The sequence below is a fragment of the Hemibagrus wyckioides genome, linkage group LG04 (genome assembly GCF_019097595.1).
Source record: "Hemibagrus wyckioides isolate EC202008001 linkage group LG04, SWU_Hwy_1.0, whole genome shotgun sequence".
Lineage (NCBI taxonomy): Eukaryota > Metazoa > Chordata > Actinopteri > Siluriformes > Bagridae > Hemibagrus > Hemibagrus wyckioides.
This window is the reverse complement of record NC_080713.1, coordinates 12,543,181-12,562,937: the sequence shown is the minus strand read 5'-3', so window position 1 is coordinate 12,562,937 and position 19,757 is coordinate 12,543,181. Positions and strand designations below refer to the sequence as shown.

The 19,757-nt window shown below is 39.1% G+C and overlaps 1 protein-coding gene across 3 annotated transcripts; it reads left to right on the top strand.

Moving 5' to 3' along the window:
• The first annotated feature begins 4,818 nt into the window (after window positions 1-4,818).
• Window positions 4,819-19,618, top strand: bicra (BRD4 interacting chromatin remodeling complex associated protein). 3 transcript variants are annotated; one of them, XM_058388155.1, is made up of 15 exons: window positions 4,835-4,886; window positions 6,377-6,422; window positions 6,505-6,550; window positions 7,577-7,642; window positions 7,888-9,912; window positions 10,206-10,391; window positions 13,667-14,287; window positions 14,464-14,653; window positions 14,746-14,843; window positions 14,958-15,086; window positions 15,202-15,251; window positions 15,461-15,609; window positions 15,762-15,856; window positions 15,955-16,057; window positions 16,666-19,618. In XM_058388155.1, the coding sequence occupies exons 2-15, from the start codon at window positions 6,382-6,384 to the stop codon at window positions 18,339-18,341; spliced, it is 5,475 nt and encodes a 1,824-aa protein (XP_058244138.1). In that variant the 5' UTR covers window positions 4,835-4,886; window positions 6,377-6,381; the 3' UTR covers window positions 18,342-19,618. The 3 variants fall into 3 exon arrangements, with proteins under 3 accessions (XP_058244139.1, XP_058244138.1, XP_058244140.1); XM_058388156.1 differs by lacking the exon at window positions 7,577-7,642 and having other exon boundaries at window positions 4,819-4,886; XM_058388157.1 differs by lacking the exon at window positions 10,206-10,391 and having other exon boundaries at window positions 4,837-4,886; window positions 16,666-19,617.
• Window positions 19,619-19,757: the final 139 nt, after the last annotated feature.

Genomic DNA, 19,757 nt, shown 5'->3' with positions numbered 1-19,757 from the left:
ACGTTTTTCTATGAGGCAATGGCTATTGTGAGCAGTCATCTGTTACAGTCTATAACCTGAATGACCTAGGCAGTCTCCAACCATTAACGCCAAATCACCTGAATGAAGCCATTAGCAGCTTTACCACCTCCTGGCAGATTCATCATAGAGGACATGTAGGCTCGTAAAAGGTGGCATCAGGTACATTATCTCACAGAGCAATACTGGAGTCATTGGAAAAAAGAATCTGTCTAACATCGCGATCAGACAAAGCTGGCACACTCCAAGAAGGAATCAGAAAAGGCACTAGATTATCTGTGGGGTTCAGGTCAGGCAAGTTTGCTGGCCAATCAAGCACAGTAACACCATGGTCATTGAACCAGCTTTTGGTACCTTTGGCAGTGTGGGCAGGTGCCAAGTCCTGCTGGAAAATAAAATCAGCATCTCCATAAAGCTTGTCAGCAGAAGGAAGTATGAAGTGCTCTAAAATTTCCTGGTAGATGGCTGCGTTGACTGTGGACTTCAGAAAACACAGTGGACCAACACCAGCAGAAGACATGGCAGCCCAAATCATCAATGAATGTGGAAACTTCACACTGGACTTCAAGCAACATGGATTCTGTGCCTCTCCACTCTTCCTCCAGACTCTGGGAGGCCATCTTGATTTCCAAATGAAATGCAAAACTTACTTTCATCTGAAAAGAGGACTTTGGACCACTGAGCAACAGTCCAGTTCTTTCTCTCAGGAGTGGCTTGACACAAGGAATGCGACTTTTGTAGGCAATGTCTAGGATTCGTCTGTGCGTAGTGGCTTTTGATGCGCTGACTCCAGCCTCAGTCCACTTCTTGTGAAGCTCCCCCAAATTCTTGAATGGATTTTGCCTGACAATCCTCTCAAGGTTGCGGTTATCCCTTTTGCTGGTGCACCTTTTCCTACCACACTTTTTCCTTCCACTCAACTTTGTATGATTGGATACAGCACTCTGTGAACAACCAGCTTCTTTAGCAATGACCTTTTGTGGCTTACCCACCTTGTGGAGGGTGTCAATGACTGTCTTTTGGACAACTGTCAAGTCTTCCCCATGATTGTGTAGCCTACTGACCCAGGACTCAGGAAACGTTTGCAGGTGTTTTGAGTTAATTAGCTCATTAGGGTGTAACACCATGACTTTCCAAAATTGAAAATTTTTAATATTTTTCACAATATTCTAATTTTCTGAGACACAGAATTTTGGGTTTTCCTTATCTGTAAGCCATAATCATCACAATTTCAAGAAATAAAGGCTTGAAATATTTCACTCTATGTGTAATGAATCTATATAATATATGGGTTTCACTTTCTGAACTGAGAGACAAAAAATATTGACCTTTTTCATAATATTCTAATTTTTTGAGATGTACAGTACCTGTACTTTACAGTGTGAAGATTCTAAGCTTGGACACTTTTATAGACTCCTGCAGCGAAAGTTCATTTTTGAGTTTGTAAATTATTTGTGATAAAGATCATGCATAATTTGGTGGGAGTAAAAAATGACCTCTTATTATTGTCTAATTTTATTTCATAACCTGCCATTTATTTATTTAATATTATAATTTTAGAATTTGCTTTAATATGTGTAATATTTATTAATTAAAATGAATTATTAAGTTCATGCCTTTATTTTAAAGTATGCTTACTGTAGCGCAGAAAAAAGGGGACCTAAGGGACCTAGAAACAACGCGGAACAAAAACATAGTAATGTCATGCCTACATCTTAAAAACATTTTCTTAAAAACTTTTCTTTGTTCAGCACCTGACTGAAGGAGGGATGAATTTCATTTGGTTTCAGATTTTACTGTTGCAATGTCTTTACAGTTTGTCTACACAGTGCGCTAGCTATATGTCTCATTTATAATAACAGCAGAATACATAAAGTACATTTAATAAAATAATTTAAAAATGAAACAAAACTGTTCATCTCACCAATACATGCACCTGTAAGAAAAAAACATAAGAAACTGATTTTGCAGTGGTCTCTTATTTTTTCCAGAGCTGTATATTTCTATACTTCAGAAAAACTGCTTTGAGACAATGTCCATTGTTAACAGCACTATAAAAATAAATTGAATTGAATAAAAATCAATCAGTGTATAGTTATATAACATTAGACAAATACATATTTTCTTACATATATTTTATTTTATTTTACGTTTATCAGGGTTGTCAATTAGCAAAATGGCTCAAAACAACTCTTTTGGGGTACAATCAAAAGAGAAAAAAGACATTTTGAAAACATTTTGAAAAGACTTTACAAATAATGTAATGATGATGATCATTAGAATGTAATTAACTATGCTGCTCTAGAGTTTAACAGCTATTTTAATAGAACTCTAAACCCAGTGAAAAATCACCTGACAGTGGGCAGCTTGATTAAGACTGCATAAACTAATCCTGTGTCTGTCTCTGAAACTACCTATCAAGTTTCATGACAGTAGATTTATGTGAACTTTGTCAAATGCATGTTAAAACCTGATTGGCTGATGGTGACTATGATTTGTCAGTAATGAATATAAAAAAGACACTGATGGGCCTTAATTAAAAAATTACAGCTTAGCATACCAAATTTCAGCACGATCAGACTTTTAGTTTCTGAGAAATTTCTATTTCATCTTAAGCCTGCCACTTTTCAATGTATGCATATCTTCTCAGAATCCTTTGCCATACATGCAAATTCCTTGTAGAACACTATCATGTGATGGCCATATTTTTCACAAAATCCAACATGGTTAAACAAGTTTATTAATAAGTTTCACACTCTCCTAAAAATTTTAACAAAAAGATATGTCACAGACCAACAATGTATGTTATTAATATTATGCAAATTATTGTAAATTATAGTGGGCTGTTCTAAACAGTGTAAATTGCAAACGAATCAGACAAGACATTTAACTTGTTTTCTTTTGTATTTGCCAAGGGATATGCTTGTTGAACTTGTAAAACCTGTCAGGTGCCACTTAAAATTAACTGGCAGATGGTTTTGCTATAGCACCATCAGCAGGTCAACAGATGCTGGTTCCTTTTTCTTCCCTGAGTAGTGTAAATATTGCACCATCCATTAGCCTTGTTAGAAAGCTGCCCATAAACTGTTAGCTGTGCACTATGTAGTTAGAATAAGACTAAATACAAGTAGAAAAAAGAGATTGTTTCACAATGAAACACAAATAGCTAGCTAGGGGCCACCTCTTATATTGCTGATAACTGTCAGCCATCTACTTTATGAAGGAGACATAAAATATCGGCTGTTTTCAACAGTGAAATGTAATATATCGTGCTTTCACGCAAAATGCTGCATGCAGATTTAAACTGTCCTATGTAAGAAAAGTTGGCTTGTTTGGCTCACCCTGTGATTTTATTGGGATATCACCCCCATGGGATTCCATAAAGATTAATCCTTGGTGAGCAGTCCAACATTAAATCCACTGCGGAACAACACAAATATGCAGTATACAATACAGATTCCCATATGCAAAATACATTAAATGTTCACAGAAGTGAATACTCCAATACTTTGCCTCCTACAACAGTATTTTAGGGCCACTGTATGTAAACTGGAAAATACTTGATTTCAAGAACAAAGACTTAACTGTGAGGTTTTATGAGTTGCAGTTGAGCAAATCCAGATTTTTATTAGTTAGCCTTCTTATGTGTAAATGTATACACACTCTTGAGCATGAGTAGGATACAAACATTTTCCAAATTTACAGGATTTTCAGGAATGCTAAATTTTTACAAATGCTTATTATGATTTAAAAGAATAAACCCATTTGTATCTAGCTTAATAAACAAGACCCTTGTTTGTAGTTTTGCATTATGTTTTTCTTTTTTTGTACAATATCACATTCAAAGTCTTGTATTATTGTGAGACTGAAGTCTATGACAGTCACATTTGGCTTGTGCTTGTGACCTAATCACAGCCATGATGTTATTCCAAATTCAAATGAGTGCAATAGGGGGTGCTACAGTAAACCAAAAAAAAATGAGGAAGACCATCTCATCCATTATATTCCTCAGAAAATAGTCATATTACTATTTCACTTTAAAAACTGACAAATTGATATTCGAAAATTAAGAAGTATATATAAATAGTAAAGATAATCAGTAATAATACAATCAGTCTTGGCCTTGGCCTGATAAAGACACCAATTTTTTAGGGTTAAAATCAATGTAAATGTTTCAGTGCTTCAGGTGGAGGTCTTTGACTTCAGGTACATACCTGTTAGCATTCAAATCGTATATAATATACTATATATAATATATATATATATTTACATACATACAGATAGATAGATAGATAGATAGATAGATAGATAGATAGATAGATAGATAGATAGATAGAATATATTGTTTTTTCATCTACACATCAGCAATTGTTTAAAAAGGAAAATAGGCCCAACCATACATTAAAAAATAAACATCTGTGGCATTAGCCATTGTGGCATGTGTAATGTAAACAAATATAAAAAAAGCCTAATAGTTATACTGATTAGTTAAATTAAATTGCCTTTATCAACGCTGATATATGCTGATATATAATTTCTTATTAATGCTCAATGACAAACCTATCCTACACAAACCTATCATATTGATCAATGGATCAATATCAACTACCGTTTTAAAATGTAATGAGCGTCATTAAAATCCATTTAACCGACGTTTTCATTTATAAAACTGTAAAAACTTTAATAGGCATTCAAGTGTCGACAGAAATGGTTGATGTAGCAATAGTGTAGACGCTTAAACGTTTATCCATCAGGCAAATACGCCGGGCGCCTTTTCCTGTTTCTGGGCTCTGTGATTGGGTCCTGAGGCGGAGCCCGTGCAGGGCTGTTCTGGAGACCCCGCGCTGCTTGTACCTCTATCATCTCGGGTGAGTTTGTTACAATATAGCAATTTCTCTATAAATCTGAATAACTACTGTAAAGCTGCAGCGTTTGCAGTCTGCACGTGAGTCACAAACTTCACCTCTACCATGTTCATATAGCCGAATTCCTGCATGAGTCGGCGAATAGATTAATTTTACAACGAATTCCCAAGCATACCCTCTGGTCCAAGACTATTCCAACATAAACTCATATTTAGCCAGGATAAAGATAATAGGCTACGCAGTTGCTTATATTGCTAGATAATCACATGATATCCATTGGTCATGGTTGTGTTTTTGTGGAGCGGTGGTGTACAACAAATACCTTGTACTGGTACTTAGTTATTGTAAGCTTTATTTGTACTGCGCCTAAAGCAGTTAACGCAAATTTACTGCTAGTCAGCTAGCTAGGTTCAGCTAAGTGAAATTACAGAAAACGATCTGTGTGGCTTCTTTGCAAGGATGGAAATAAATGGTAGAAGAGATGAGCAAGACCTTATTTTAAATGCCCACAAACAGAAGGAATTGGATTGCACCAATAGGTATTTTGTACAAGTTGTAGTTGTAGTGCAAAGCTAAGTACAACCGCCGTATCCTAGAGGTCCAGAGTCTCCATTCATGTATTGCTTTGCCCTTTCCTCGATGTGGGATGCTCTTTTTTATGCGTGAAAGAGATCACAACTGTGGTCTACGTTGAACATAACCGGTCTGATAGGCTGCTGTCTGCAGGTTATTCTTGAACTAGCAAGGTTGGGTCCCCGCCTACCTCATCTTCTTTTTGTAGTTTTGATCGATTGCGTTTAAAGATATCCTAAGTGGCTAGGACCGAAACAGGTTGCTGCAGTTACCTCCAAACTCAGTAAATTAGATTGTTATGGTGAGTTAGTTTCATATACATTATGCGTGGTAGTTTAACCTCTGTGTAAGAGTGGGCTATTTATCATTTGTTTTGAGCGAATGTGGAGGAAACCCCCCCCCATCACCGCGCGCTTTAGTGTAGAGTGCACAAGAAACCAAGTTTTAGCTGTATTTCAGTTCTTACCATCAGAATGCATGATCTATTATTATTATTATTATTATTATCATTATTAATGTAATATTTTTTAAATAGCCTTTGAGATAACCTTTGCTTTTCTTCCCGAGATGTCCTATGTTTCCTGCAGGTCTTTTTTTGTAGAGAGGCTTAGTAGCTGTAGAAAGGTTTTGTTTTAAAACCAGAACAATCCTAATATAGTGTCTGTTTTTTTGGAAATACATTTTTTGGGGGGAATTTTTTCATTTCATTACCATTTTCACTTCGTTACATAACCGCACAATGTGTTTTTTTTCTCTGTATTATGTGTCTAAATTATAAAATATGTATATATTAGTTTCTCTCTGTATATATTTTATAGATACAGAAAGAGATATGCACAGTCTGTATGTTGAGCAATTTGGGCTGTTGTTTATAAACTGTCGTTTCATTATGTATTTATTCTTTCTTTCTTTTTTTTTAGTTGACATGGATGATGAAGATGGCAGGTGCTTGCTAGATGTAATTTGGTAAGTATACACTTCATAAAATCGTGTTACACTTTCTGAATTGAATTGAAATGAAGTTTGAGAGGTTGTTTTTGTTTTGCAGTGACCCACAAGCGCTCAATGACTTTCTTCATGGATCAGAAACACAGGTGAGTACTAATTTATAAAAGTAGTAGTTAACCAAGTGATATTCCAAAACTCGACAATTAAGGGAACTTTCACATTTGCATGATTTAATCAGCTGAAATCGAACCATGGGACATTTAATCCTCTGTGGGGTCTACAAGGTATTCTCAGTCAACTTGCAAGCAAACTCAAAAAACTCAAACTCACAGTTCAGTTGCAGTGAGAGAGATTGATTCAACCCTAAAATGACCATCAAGTGAAGTGAACAAGCCAGTCTGTGTATTTATGGTTGTGGGAATTAAATTTGCTGTTAAAATGATCCATGAAGTGCAGAATGAGAGAAAGTACAGCGCTGCAAAAATACGATTACGTATACTAGACTGAAGAAGAAGAACAACAACAACAAAAAAAGAAATAAAGGCTAATTCTGATACACAAATGTTTAAAAGTAGTGACTAGTTAATTATAAAATAGGCATCTTCTCGTACACCTCTCATCCAATTTTGTTTGCTTTTGGTTCATTAAATTATATACTGTGGAATTAAACCTAATTGAAACCAAAAGTGTTAGTAATGATATGATTAAGCAAATGGATTTATTGGCGTGAGGACACTCTAAAATGTGGCTTTTGAAAAGTAGCTCTCAACCATCACACACATTTTCAAAAAAAAGTGTGTACAAAACAATAGCATAAATTTTCCCTTCCACTCCAGCTCCTCTCCAGACGTTTGCTTCTGTTTCTTTATCTTCTTTAGAATAAAATTGCACGGAATTTCACCCTTATTATTTCTCTTTCGTTAATTCACAATATTGACATACTAATCTAATATTTCCTATCATTTGCATCCTGTTTTCCCTTCTTTTTAACTGTCTTGTTGCTAACTTGGTTGTGCTTTTTGTGCTTTGGTGGGTCTGGACACTATCCTCACTATGCTTCTCCTTTGCTTTTCCACTTTGGCCTCTTTGTCCTTCCGCATTTTCTACCTCTCCCTTCGTGCCCTTGTCTGTGATGTGGTGGTCTGTCCTATTCTGGGTATGCCTGTCTGTAGCTGGACACTGATGACCTTTTGGATGGCTCAAGTGACCCGTCCAGCTCGTTCTTCTCCAGCACTGGGGTAAGTATGTTCCCCTCTTTTCCCCACCTTCTCTGTCTGTGTTTCTTTTCGTAGCATGCCTTCTCCAGCCCCACTCATCAGATCAGAATGAAACATGCCAGCAACCATTAGTGATGAATTGCTAGGGCTAACTAGGCCACTGGAGGCACAGCATCACGTAGCCATCCATACCTTTTCTTTGCTTTTCCCTTAATAATATGGTCTAGTGTCCGCATGTAAAATTTTGCCTTTTCTGTCTTTTCTAGGAACACGTTCCTGAAGTCCAACCACCGGCTCAGCTGTCGACGAGTGAGCCATCTGGGCTTCCGCGAGTCAGTGTTGATTTGGACTTTCTAGAAGACGATGACATCCTTGGGGCCTCACCAGAAGAAGGCGACGGTGAAAGCAATGGGGTTGGGTCAAATCATGAGCCTTGTGATATTCTGCAGCAGAGTCTGGCAGAAGCCAATATCACAGAGCAGAGCCTTCAAGAAGCAGAGGCTGAGCTAGACCTCAGCTCATTTGGGCTAACTAGTCTAACACAGGTGGTCCAACCACTGCCTGATACTAGTATGCCTGGGGTGGGCATTGCAGGAACTACACAAATCTTTCCTGGCCAGGGCACCACTACCACACCTTCCAGTGCAACCACCGATATGCTTGGCTCAGTTCTGGCACACCAGGGGATGCAGCTTCAACCCCAGGTCATGAACAAAGCCATCAATGTCCAGCCATTTATGCAGCAAGTTGGACTAGGAAATGTGACCCTTCAACCCATTTCAAGTCTTCAAACCCTACCAAATGGAAGCCAGTCTGGACATTTGGGCATTGGACAGATTCAAGTTGTGGGCCAATCCACTGTAATGACTATCAATCCATCAGGGCAGCACATCCTGACCAAAACCATGGGTGGCTATCCTCTGCACCAGCCTGGACTTGATGCTGCAAGTGCTGGGGCCCAGGCTGGTCTTGGAGGGTCTGTGCTTAGCTCTGGAGGGGGACTTTTGATTCAGGGAGGCAAGGCCACACTAGGTTCTCCATCACTGAATGGCCCAGCTATTTGTGTCAGCAGCACTAATACCAACAGCAGTGGTACCACAATGGCTGCACCAAGTGGTATAGTGGGATTTGCTCGTGGTCCTTTAAATACAGGAACTCAATCTCAGACTCAAAACCAAGTCATGCAGAATGTCATCATCCAACGGACACCAACTCCAATACAGCCCAAACCTCCCCAAGGGAGTGCCATCCAACCAAAATCCTTCAAACAACAGCAGCAACTGCCAGCCACACATACATTGCAAAATGATGCCAATAAAGCTCTAGGGGTGCAGCAAGTCCCAGCATCTGCAGCTCAGAATGTAGCCTTCCTTACTGGCAAGCCAAGTTCAAATGTAGTACTGAGTACACAGACCACCACACAAGGGACACAGTTCCCCCAAGCCCTGTTTAAGCAACACAGCAATCCTGCATCAGGCAAGCCTCTTAGTGTTCATGTGCTAAATCAGCAAGGCAGCATTGTCATCCCATCCCAGGCTGTCCTACAAGGGCAGAATCATCAGTTCCTCCTGCCTCAGCTCCAGACTGGAGGTCAAATCCTGGCCCAGCAAACTGGTGGACACATTATTACCAGTTCTGGGCCAGGTGGACAAATTATTGCGGCCAATCAGATCTTGGCAACCAATCAGAATATAAATCTAGGACAGGTATTGGCCCCTCAAGGTCATCCTGGTGCTGCCCACATTCTTTCTGGATCCATACAGCTCCAGCCGGGTCAGATGGGCCACCCCACACTGTTCCAGATGCCTGTTTCTCTAGCCCAGTCCCAAAATCAAGCCCATCCAGTTACAGGACATGTTCAAACTGTTATACAAGGCATGCCTATACAGAGTTCCTTGTCAATAGAGGGCCTCAGTCCAGCTGTAAGTTTGCAGCCAGCCCTTCAACAGCAGGCTGGTGTTGTTACTGGAAGCAGCAGCGCTGGTATAGCAACCATGCCCCAGTGCCAACCAAATGAGAGCATGACTGAAATGGGTACCTCCACTGAGCAAGCAGCTCAAACCCAACCCCAACCCTCTATCCTTACTGTCCAGACAGGTCCTTCAGTTACAGCCACTATGTTGATTCCATCTTCTACATCTCCATCTTCTACAGTAACTACATCTACATCCTCTGTGAGCACAGTGGGCTTAGCCTCCCAGGTCCAACACAGTCCAGGAAAGGTGTTGTTCACTCCTCCAAGCTCCAGCATTATCCTTAGCCAGGAGCCTGTGCAGATGTTCCTGCAGCAGGTTGGTGTAATCTTATTTTTATTTTAATCTTTATTTTTGATGTATGTAAGATATGTGCATTATCTAACAATCTAACTTTAGCAGGGAAAAAAAAGACTTTATTCTAGGCCCATGTCCACTAGTCAGATTTAATGCATAGCGTAGCATCCATGCAGACATGCAAATCTACATGAGATTTATGTATGTCTGTTATATCTGAAGGTTTTGTCAATGTAGAGCCCTGCTAAACATTCCCTAGTATGGATTACTGTTTTACCTCTCCCTTCCTGACCTGATAAATGTGCTCATGTCAGGATCAGCAGCACCAAGCAGGGAAAGACCCACCTGCCTCTGTGGGTGTACCTGCATCTGTTATCGTCAGCGGTGGCAGCTCTGGTTCCGCCCCTACAGCCCATGATGGCCTATTAACTGAAACTCACCCAGGGGAGAATGCGAGTCCTTCCCTTGGCCCTGCTGACATGGCAGCATTGGTTAAGAAGGTAGATGAGCTTGTGCTCTGCACTAAGCCCCACCCACTTGTTGCTGGCACTACTGCATATAGAGCTGAACAGTGACTGACCATTTTATACGACTTTGGTTCAGGAAGTAAATTTCCTATTCATTTTCTTGTAGACAATCATGTAGACATCTAAAAATAGAGTTTAGTACATTAAAAAAACTAACCACCTTGTTGCAAAAAATATTTAGGAAAATGGGAGTGCAAAACTGTAATTAACTTTTACAAAAAGAATAAACTATATCACATTAAGCATTGCAAATAATTTTTTAAATATAGTTTATATATTGTAATTTTGTGTACAAGCAACTTAGTATATTATGTACTGTTCTAGTGCCAATGCTCTTCACTTTCCATCGTTTTAGTCTGGAATGTATGAGGAGTGAAGAATATTGATGCTGGTTTATGGACTGGGGAAACAATAAACCAGCTTACTCTCTCAGAGCTTTTACTGTCTAGTGTAACAGCATAAATGCAAAACTGGCGAATGCAGATTCCATAGGCTGCTGCAAATTAGATTATGTAAGATTACATTAAATGGCAAAATAGATATTCAGCCTTTGTTTATCAGCAAAAATCTGAGATCAGCTACTCGATTCATCAATGTAATTTCCCATGCTGTGCACACTTTCCCCCCAGTTCCCCAAAATATGAAATGACAATTTAGCCTTAACTAAATAAATAAATAAATATGGCTTGATATAAATACTAAAATTAATAGATGCAGCAATACATATACACGTGTCAATAAAAAAAGTATTTTTATAGAATGATAACTTGACATTTAAGTTAATTTTTTTATATCATAATACTAGGTTTCTATGTTTCTGCACTGATTTCATTTTGGAATAAATCTTTTGGAATTTTGGAGTCGATGATGGTCAAAGTATCAGCTGTTAAAGTTTGTTTGAAAAGCTAAAGCAAGCATTGCATCTCAGAACTCACAAAGGCCTACCCTGTGGTTCCATCTGCCTGAAAATTATCGTAAGTTTTCCAGCAGATGCCAGAGTACTGCCCTGTCCTAGCAAAAAGTAAGTGACAGCAAAGGATTAGCCAATCACTCGATAAATTCAGCCCAATGTGAGCTGAATAACTTTAATATTCCAACAAAATATAAGTAAGTAAATAAATAAATAAAGGAACTGAAATGTGACAAAGTGTAAAAGAGTACAATAAAGTGATATGTTTATATATGTATTGCAGTGTTTTGTAAATTATTTATATTATATTATTTTCATTTATTTTTTATTTGTTTGGCTAAAATGACATTTACATACGTCCTAGAGAAATAAATGAGAGACTTGCTTTAAATTCCTCACCGGCATTTTTATTTACTTTTTTAAAATATATAAATATATATTTATTTACACTACCACTGAAAAGTTTGGGATCACTTGCATATTTCAGCTTGATTTCAGCTCTGGATGAAGACTCTATCAAGCTAATCCATCTTGAGGGATAAGCTCCAGGATGCATAGGGTGAAATCTCATCAGATTATCTTGAAAAATTGACAGCTAGAATGCCCGGCCTGTAATTGCTGCAAAAGGTGTTTTTTGATGAAGGCAAAGTTTGAAGAAAACATTCATCATTTCCATCAAAATCATTATTTCTAACTCTGACATGTCAGCATGTCCTGTTCTTTTGCATTATTTTTTTTGCAATATTTTCTATTCAGACTAATTTTGTGTGTGTTTCCTTGGAAAACAATAACATTTTTGAGTGATCCCAAACTTTTGAGCGGTAGTGTATATTTAAATACTACTACCAATAATAATTATGTTGAAACTAGACTGGTTAATGAGTTCTCCATCAATTTTTGTCAATGTCAACAATCTGAGTCATTCTTTGTATGTTACTGCTAACAATCAGAGTAGCTGTGGCATATATTAGTGTCTTTTTACCTCCAAAACCTGACTGTTCAGCTCTATTGGAACACCTTGTAATCCAGTGAAACTGCTCCCTCTCTGCGCACATGCGCGCACACACTTTTGCTCTACCTTACATTCTGCCATGCCTTTCCTCTTAGCATTGTGTCCTCCTTTCAGTTGCTATGCCAATCTGATTCTAGTCTGCATTATAATTTTGTTAATTTGTTGCATTTCCTTCCTTCCCTGCTAATTTCCATAGTCCACTATTCATTAGATTCTGTGCTATGTGAGATAATGACAGCATGATGTGTTTGTGTTGTGCTCCAGTAATGTGATGTTTTACTTGTCCAAATGTCCTTGTGCCTATTATTTTAAGGATGTAGTGGAATAGTGTTTGTGATACCCATAAAAATAATGTAAAAGGCCCTAGGAGCATCTATGCATCTTTAGTTTCATAAGCGTCCCAAATAGCTAGCCAGCTAAGAATCTTTTAGCAGGTATACTTGACAACACAGGTGGAATTAATGGCCATGTTTGTGATGTAATTTTGGTGAATGTCATGAAATAAGGCTGGTACAATGGTACAGGATGTAACATTGCAGCCTCACAACTGCAAAGTACCAGGTTCGAGTTACTGTCTTCATGGAGTTTTTTTTTTATGTTCTCCCTGTGCCTATGTGGGTTACTTCAGGGTAAAACTAATGCCCCCTTCCACCTCAAAATGTATCCGTTGGAGAGTACTGCTTAAAACATATTTTAATAGCCAATTATTCATGTTAATTAATCTACAAATAACCTAATTGTGGCTTGAAAAAGAGAAGGGCTATAATAATTATTTTTGTTTGTTTTATTATTAATAACATATAATTAATGTAATAATATAATTTAAAGGGAATTTGATAGACTAATTCAATTGCAAATTTAATTAATTGAGATTCCTTAAATCACAACACATTCTTTCTATCTCTTTATCAAAACTGTATTCTTATAGAAATTTTTTTACAATTTATCTTAACAAGCCAAAATTAAACATGCGTAGCTTAACTATGACATTGCTGCACACATTCTTGTAATATTTTGATTGTGTGTGCACATTTTTGTACTATATTGAAGTATATTTCACTTACCAAGTGAAACTTTGTAAACAGACCATGTCCTGTTAGAAGGGTCTGTTTGGATGGTGCATTTTGAGGAATTTTTGTTTTCATTGCAATTGTTATATTTCAAAACAAATCTTTCATGTCTCCTTGCTATCCTACTATGCTGCTTGTATATTGCTGCCATGATTATGAATTTCTTTGTTTTTCAGTTTAGATACAATTCTGAGTTTCTTTTAAGTACAAAATAATTAATTAATATTTGCTTGCATTCTCACTTCCTGACCTCAAGGTTTCATCAGCAGCACATCAGCAACAAGCTATAAAGATCCAAAGCGCCTCACCATCTCAGTCTGTGGCCACTCACAATGTGACACCAACTCTATCAGACAGCCCTCAGCCATCCCAGGCTTCGCCCCTTATTCAGATCCAGTCCCCTCACCCTCCACAGTCCCGGCCTCCCTCACAGCCCCAGGCACAGCCACCAACTCAGTCCCAGGCACCTTCTCGGGCATGCACACCTTCCTCTATACCTCCACTCTTTATAATACACAATTCGATAGGCGGTTCTCCACAACCATCTCAGCCAGTTTCCCAAGCTCCACAGCAGCAGACACAGCCTCAGCCGATTCAAGTGCAGATTCCACAGGTTATTCCTCAGCCTGTGGTTCTCCAGCAGGAGCAGCTGCCCACCTCCTGTTCCCCAAAGCCTCCCCAGGCTCCTTCATCACAGTTCCATTTTGTGGCGCCTACAGTGTGTGGCACGGCTGGGGCAGTGTTGAAACAGCAGATGCCAGGCTTGTCTGCCGAACAGCAGCACCATTTACAGCTGATTAATGCACAACTACAGAGAATGCCATCCATAACCCAGCCTTCACCACAACAGAAGCAGCTACTGGAAAAGCTCAACCAGGCAAGTTTTTGTGAAACTTTAATGTAGACAGAAATGTTACCAATATCTTGGAGTTTATGTATGACATCTACACTCATGGGAGAAACAAGTTCCTCATGGGTGCTTGAAGGAATTTTTTCTAGAAATGTAATAGAGTATAGTGCCCTATTTCTAAACAATCTTTTGTGTGTTCTCAGGTTCAGCAAAACATCCTTCTCCAGGCAAAACAACAACAACTTCAGACACCACCTCAGGCCAGTCAGTTTAGCAAACTGCCTGAGCAGCCTCCAGCCCAACTGGTTAACTCTTCAGCCAGCAGTACAGTCAGTGCATCTGTCACATCTCTGTTGCAACAGAAGTCTGTCTTTATCAAGTCCTCAGTTTCAGGTGAACCCTCTATTTTGGTACTGTGTGAGGTTATTTAATATTGCTTATAGATTTTTTTTTTAGATTTTATAGTGGTGTTGTCTATATTCCAGGTTCAAATGACACCCAGGTGTTTCCTGGAACTTCAGGGCCAAGCGGAGTAACAGTTAATCAAGGAAAGCCCCCTCTAAATCTTGCACAGTCTGTTCAGGTCTGAATCACTAACAACCTATATAACTATTTACTTTTGATTTTAATGAATGTATATTTAAGTCATTTTATTTTAATTAAGAACATTTTAAACCCACTATTGTATTATCTGCAGACAAAGCCTGGGGTTATAAGTGCGGTTGGAGGGCTGACATTAGGTAAACCAGGGTTACAGATTCAGGTTCTGAACAGTGGAATTTCTCAGATGCCTACTCTGCAGCCTTCAGCTCCTGTTCAAACCCAGGTAAGGGTTGCATACACATTGCTTCCTGTGATATACCTTACTACACTGTTGTGTCATGTGAATGCATTTGTTAATAATGTAGTGCATGGTTTAAGTTTTCTATGACTTTCCACAGACTTCAGCTTTAAAAAGGCCTTTTAGTGTGGAGCCAAGCAAAGAAGCACGGTATGTACCATTTGTGTTGCTTTGTAGTTTTATACGCAAATTGAACGAGACATGCTCTGTCCATTTTTCAATATCAGATCAGAATATTACATTTTATCCATCGTTTTTGCAGAGGTGTGTTAATTTGTACTTAGAAAATAAACAGTAAGGTCATAGATTTGTCCAGACAATGTGCTAAATGGTGTGTGTGTCTGTGTGTGTGTGCGTAGGATATTAGAACAGCTGAGGAAGCTTCAGGCTTCTGTACTGCATCCAGATTACAGCTCACCTTTCCACTCTTTTGAGGACACGCTCTGCCGGCTGTTGCCCTATCACGTGTACCAGGGCATGGCTCCCTCCCCTCAAGACTACCGCAAAGGTAAAGCACATTAGCTGATGAATTATCAGGGATAATTAATCAAGTATATTAATACAGCTTAAATGTTGTTATTTTATCAGTTTGAAGTATATTTGTACATATAAGTGTCTTCATTACTGATTGTGTAACATCCTTTTTGGCTCTCTGCCCAGTGGATGATGAGTTTGAAAATGTCTCCAGTCAACTTCTGAAGCGCACACAAGCTATGCTGGATAAGTATCGTCACCTGCTGTTTGAGGAATCAAGGGTATGAGAATGCACATTTCTTGTTACTTTGCCCATACCACCCATAACCTTTTTTTGTCCTTGACCTTATGTTTGCTCTTGTTGTGTTCCTTTGAGCAGAGGCTGGGTCCTTCTGCAGAAATGGTGATGATTGACAGAATGTTCATCCAGGAGGAGAAGATTGCTCTGAACCAAGACAGGATATTGGCCAAGGAGAAGCCAGGTAAAGTCAAATATAATTCTGCATAAGTAGAAAGGGAGCTGGACTCTTTTTAGAAGTATTTTTAAATACAGGTCAAATTAAAGTATGAAAGGAATTTGTTATACTTTGTTTACATGTTAAATTGTAGTTACAAAGAATAATACACAACTAGTGATGCTGTAATGTAGGTTTTTTGGTGTTTATTGTTTTAGTTGTTGCTCAGGTAGCATATAGCTAGTGCATTTGTAAACTAACCTGTTACACAAATATAAAATGTAACTTTTAAATGAAACTGGTAAAGGTTTTTAGTGCTATGTCTTGACGTGTCAAAAAATAGAGATGTTTCTTATTTATATTATTTTTCTACCCTTGGTTTTGAAAAGGTGAAGTATATTCTAAATTATTCCGTACAGAAAGGGACCCTTTAGAGTTCTCTTCAAATTAGGGAAGTCATAATTGAGACTTAAAATTTAGACTGTGGTCAGAATGGACCACAGTCTAAATTTTAAGATTCAGTGACTGTAACAGTTAGGGTTAGTGCAACAAAGTGAATATAGTCTTATTACCTTAAAGTCTTGGACATAATATCACTGGATTATTTATTCAATGCTCTTGCTATTTCTCTACAGAGGAGTTTGTGGCCAGCTCATGTATGGTGAACAGGGTTGCAGAGAGTAGTGTGAGGCCTGCGGCAGTGGAACTGAGCTCTATTAAAACTGGGCCTGCACCAGTGGAACTGAGCTCTGTAAAACCTGCTATAGCATCGGCCCATGTACTTGGAACCCCAGCTCCCGCTTCTACTTCAGTGACAACTGCTGCCACTGCTAACCCTGTTCCTGTTACCTTCCCCCCCACCAAACTGGTGATAAAACAAGGAGGAGGTGGAGCACTGGTATCATGGTCTACTAGCTGCACCCCCATGTCTTCATCTGTGGTACGGCCTTGTGCAAAAGCCACAGGTCTGAGCTCTGAGCGCTGTTTTGGCCCCACCTCATCTTCTACTCATTCTGCTGATGATGATGACGATGATGATGATGCACTTCCTCAGAGGACTAGCAAGCCTCCTATCAAGACTTATGAGGCACGTCAGCGAATTGGCTTGAAGTTGAAGATTAAGCAAGAGGCGGGGTTCAGCAAAGTGGTTCACAACACTGCATTAGATCCCGTTCATTTACAACCACAGCACACTCCTCTACCACAAGTCCCTGAGCCACCCTTGAAAACAAGACCACCTGTAACCCAACTGTCCATAGTTCAAAGGACTTCACCCCCAACCAGCAATTCCACATCCTCTGTCACTTACAGTGCAGCAACCACACACGCAAGTTCCGGAACTACAACTTCCACAACTGCCCCCCCTACTTCAGTCTCTCATGGCTGGTCATCTTTGTCCTCATCTTTATCCTCCTGCACCTCTTCAGCCCAAGTGAATGGCACTCTAGAGCACTATGAGGTGTCTGGGGCCAAACTGAATCCTACCTCCACTTCAGCACCTCAGTTGACAACCTGCCGGCTCCCTCTACGAAAGACATACCGCAAAAACGTCAGCCCTCACCATCGACCGGGTGTGCCCGGAGGGGGTGATGTGGGACCCATTCAACCAGCAGCACCTGCATCCTCTCCTCCAGTGGAGAGGACAGTTATTGCCAGTGTGAAATTGGAACAGCAAGGTGTCTGCAAGCCCCCTCATACCCACACTGACCCAGGGTCACAGGGCCTGGCATCTGTAGAGCATGAATTCTACCATGGAATTAAAAATGCCTATCAGCAGCAGCAATCTTCTGATAAAGAGGATGAGGAGGATGGTAATACCGGGGACCACATGGGGAGAGTCATGGGGCAGATGACTAAAAACCGTGAGTGGGCAGTGGGCACATTTCGGATGGACCAGCATGCACCAGGCCCTCCATCTCCGGGCGAAACATCCTGGGCGAGAGACTCCTCACTTCCTGCAAAACGATCTAAGTCAGATTCCCCAGACATGGACAATGCCAGCTTCTCTAGCGGTAGCCCCCCACTGGACAATTCGCTGAATGAACATCTGCAGTGTGCTATCGATAGCATACTGAATCTGCAGCAGGTCCCACCGACCCGTGGATCCGTGGACAGAGTTTATGCTGGAAACCTAACCAACCAGCACCAAACCCACCATCGTCAGGGCACATCAACATCAACTTCATCAACATCATCGTATAGACACGTCTCTTCCTCTTCCTCTCCTTCTTCATCTTCCATTTCACAGCACCCACAGTTAGGGGGCCGAGGACAGAATGGAAATCTGGTGTCACAGACACATAGTAGATAACAGCCCCTTTGAAGTGAGATATGCTGAAAGACTGAGAGAGGCCAAAGCAGGAAAATCACTTTACTCTGTTTAGCTGTGTTTGCCTTGCTTGTCTATGGATGGCTACTGAATAATATCATTCTCTAGGTATAATGTAAAGCCCTTTAGGTGTACTTTCAAAAGCGAGAAGTGCACTTTGACATGCCAGGCTTTTTTTTTTTCTTTCTTTCTTTTTTTTTTTTTTTTCTTCCTTTTTGTTTGTTTTGTTTTGGGTTTTGTGGGAAATTTCAGGAAAGATATGTTCATTGTTAACAGGGCTTACATAAATTCTTACATTAACTTTTCATTAGAAATAACAAAATGTGGGGAAGATTTTCTTAATCTGTCCATTTAATATATGTATGGCCCTTGATTAATTACCATTACCACTGTAGTAATTCTACCTTTATGGTTGGATGTTATTTTTTAATGTTGTTCTTTGATTTGAAAATGAGGTCTTTGTCCATTGGTTAAGAGATATTATCCCTCTTTAGCACAAAATCATGAATTACAATAACAGAAACTGACCCAGCACACACATTCTGAATTCTTTAGGATCTTTCTTCATTTGGGCTTTAGCAAAACATTTGATTTAATGAGTGCCGAGATTGAAAATACACATTTATTAAACAGACGGATTGGTTTCTAACAGAACTTTTGACCTTAAGTTACACCATCATCCGGAGCACATTTACATAGAATACCTCTAGTCTCAGAGTGTCTTTTTTTTTTTGGCTTGTATTTTTTAAACTTGGTCCTAACTGTACACTGCATTTTAGCTGATTAGCTGAATTAGGTTGGATTAGTGCTGGGTACAGGCACAGCAAGCAGGTAATATCTTCAGGATTACACAGGTGTAATTATCCATGTTTAAAATCAATTATTTTAGTGGTTCACAGTCCGCAACCACTGTCTCATCAATGTCATGAAGTATAGAAGCATCCTCATTATTGTGATTACGTACAACTGTTACTCTATCACTGTCGCAAGATTAAGTGGCCGTAAAGACACCCTTATAATTTATTTATATATTTTATGTATACATAATGTAGACGCCTTCAAAACCCTCTGGACAATTCAAATGCAAACACAGCTTAATTACGAGGAAAAGAAGACTAATCTAAAGAAAAAAATAGAACTGTAAGAATTTGAAGTATAGTACTACAAATTAATTTTGTATTGTATTTATTGTGTATAATGACACTTTTTTTAAAAAGGAAACTGTACATTTAGTAAAACTGTAAATTAAACTTTGCTTCTTTTATGAAAGAACCATGCATTTGTATGTTTCTCATATTTTTTAAAAGAATATTCTTATTTGAATGTTTCAAACTGCTCACAACTTCCTGTTCTTTGGCCACAAGGTGGCGACTTTTTGCCAAATTAAGTTCTGACTAG

Coding starts and splice junctions, on each gene's coding strand:
- bicra (XM_058388155.1), top strand. CDS start 6,382: ATGGATGATGAAGATGGCAGGTGCTTGCTAGATGTAATTTG. Junction 15,252..15,460: donor GAGCCAAGCAAAGAAGCACG/GTATGTACCATT, acceptor GTGTGTGCGTAG/GATATTAGAACAGCTGAGGA. Junction 15,857..15,954: donor TGCTGTTTGAGGAATCAAGG/GTATGAGAATGC, acceptor TCCTTTGAGCAG/AGGCTGGGTCCTTCTGCAGA.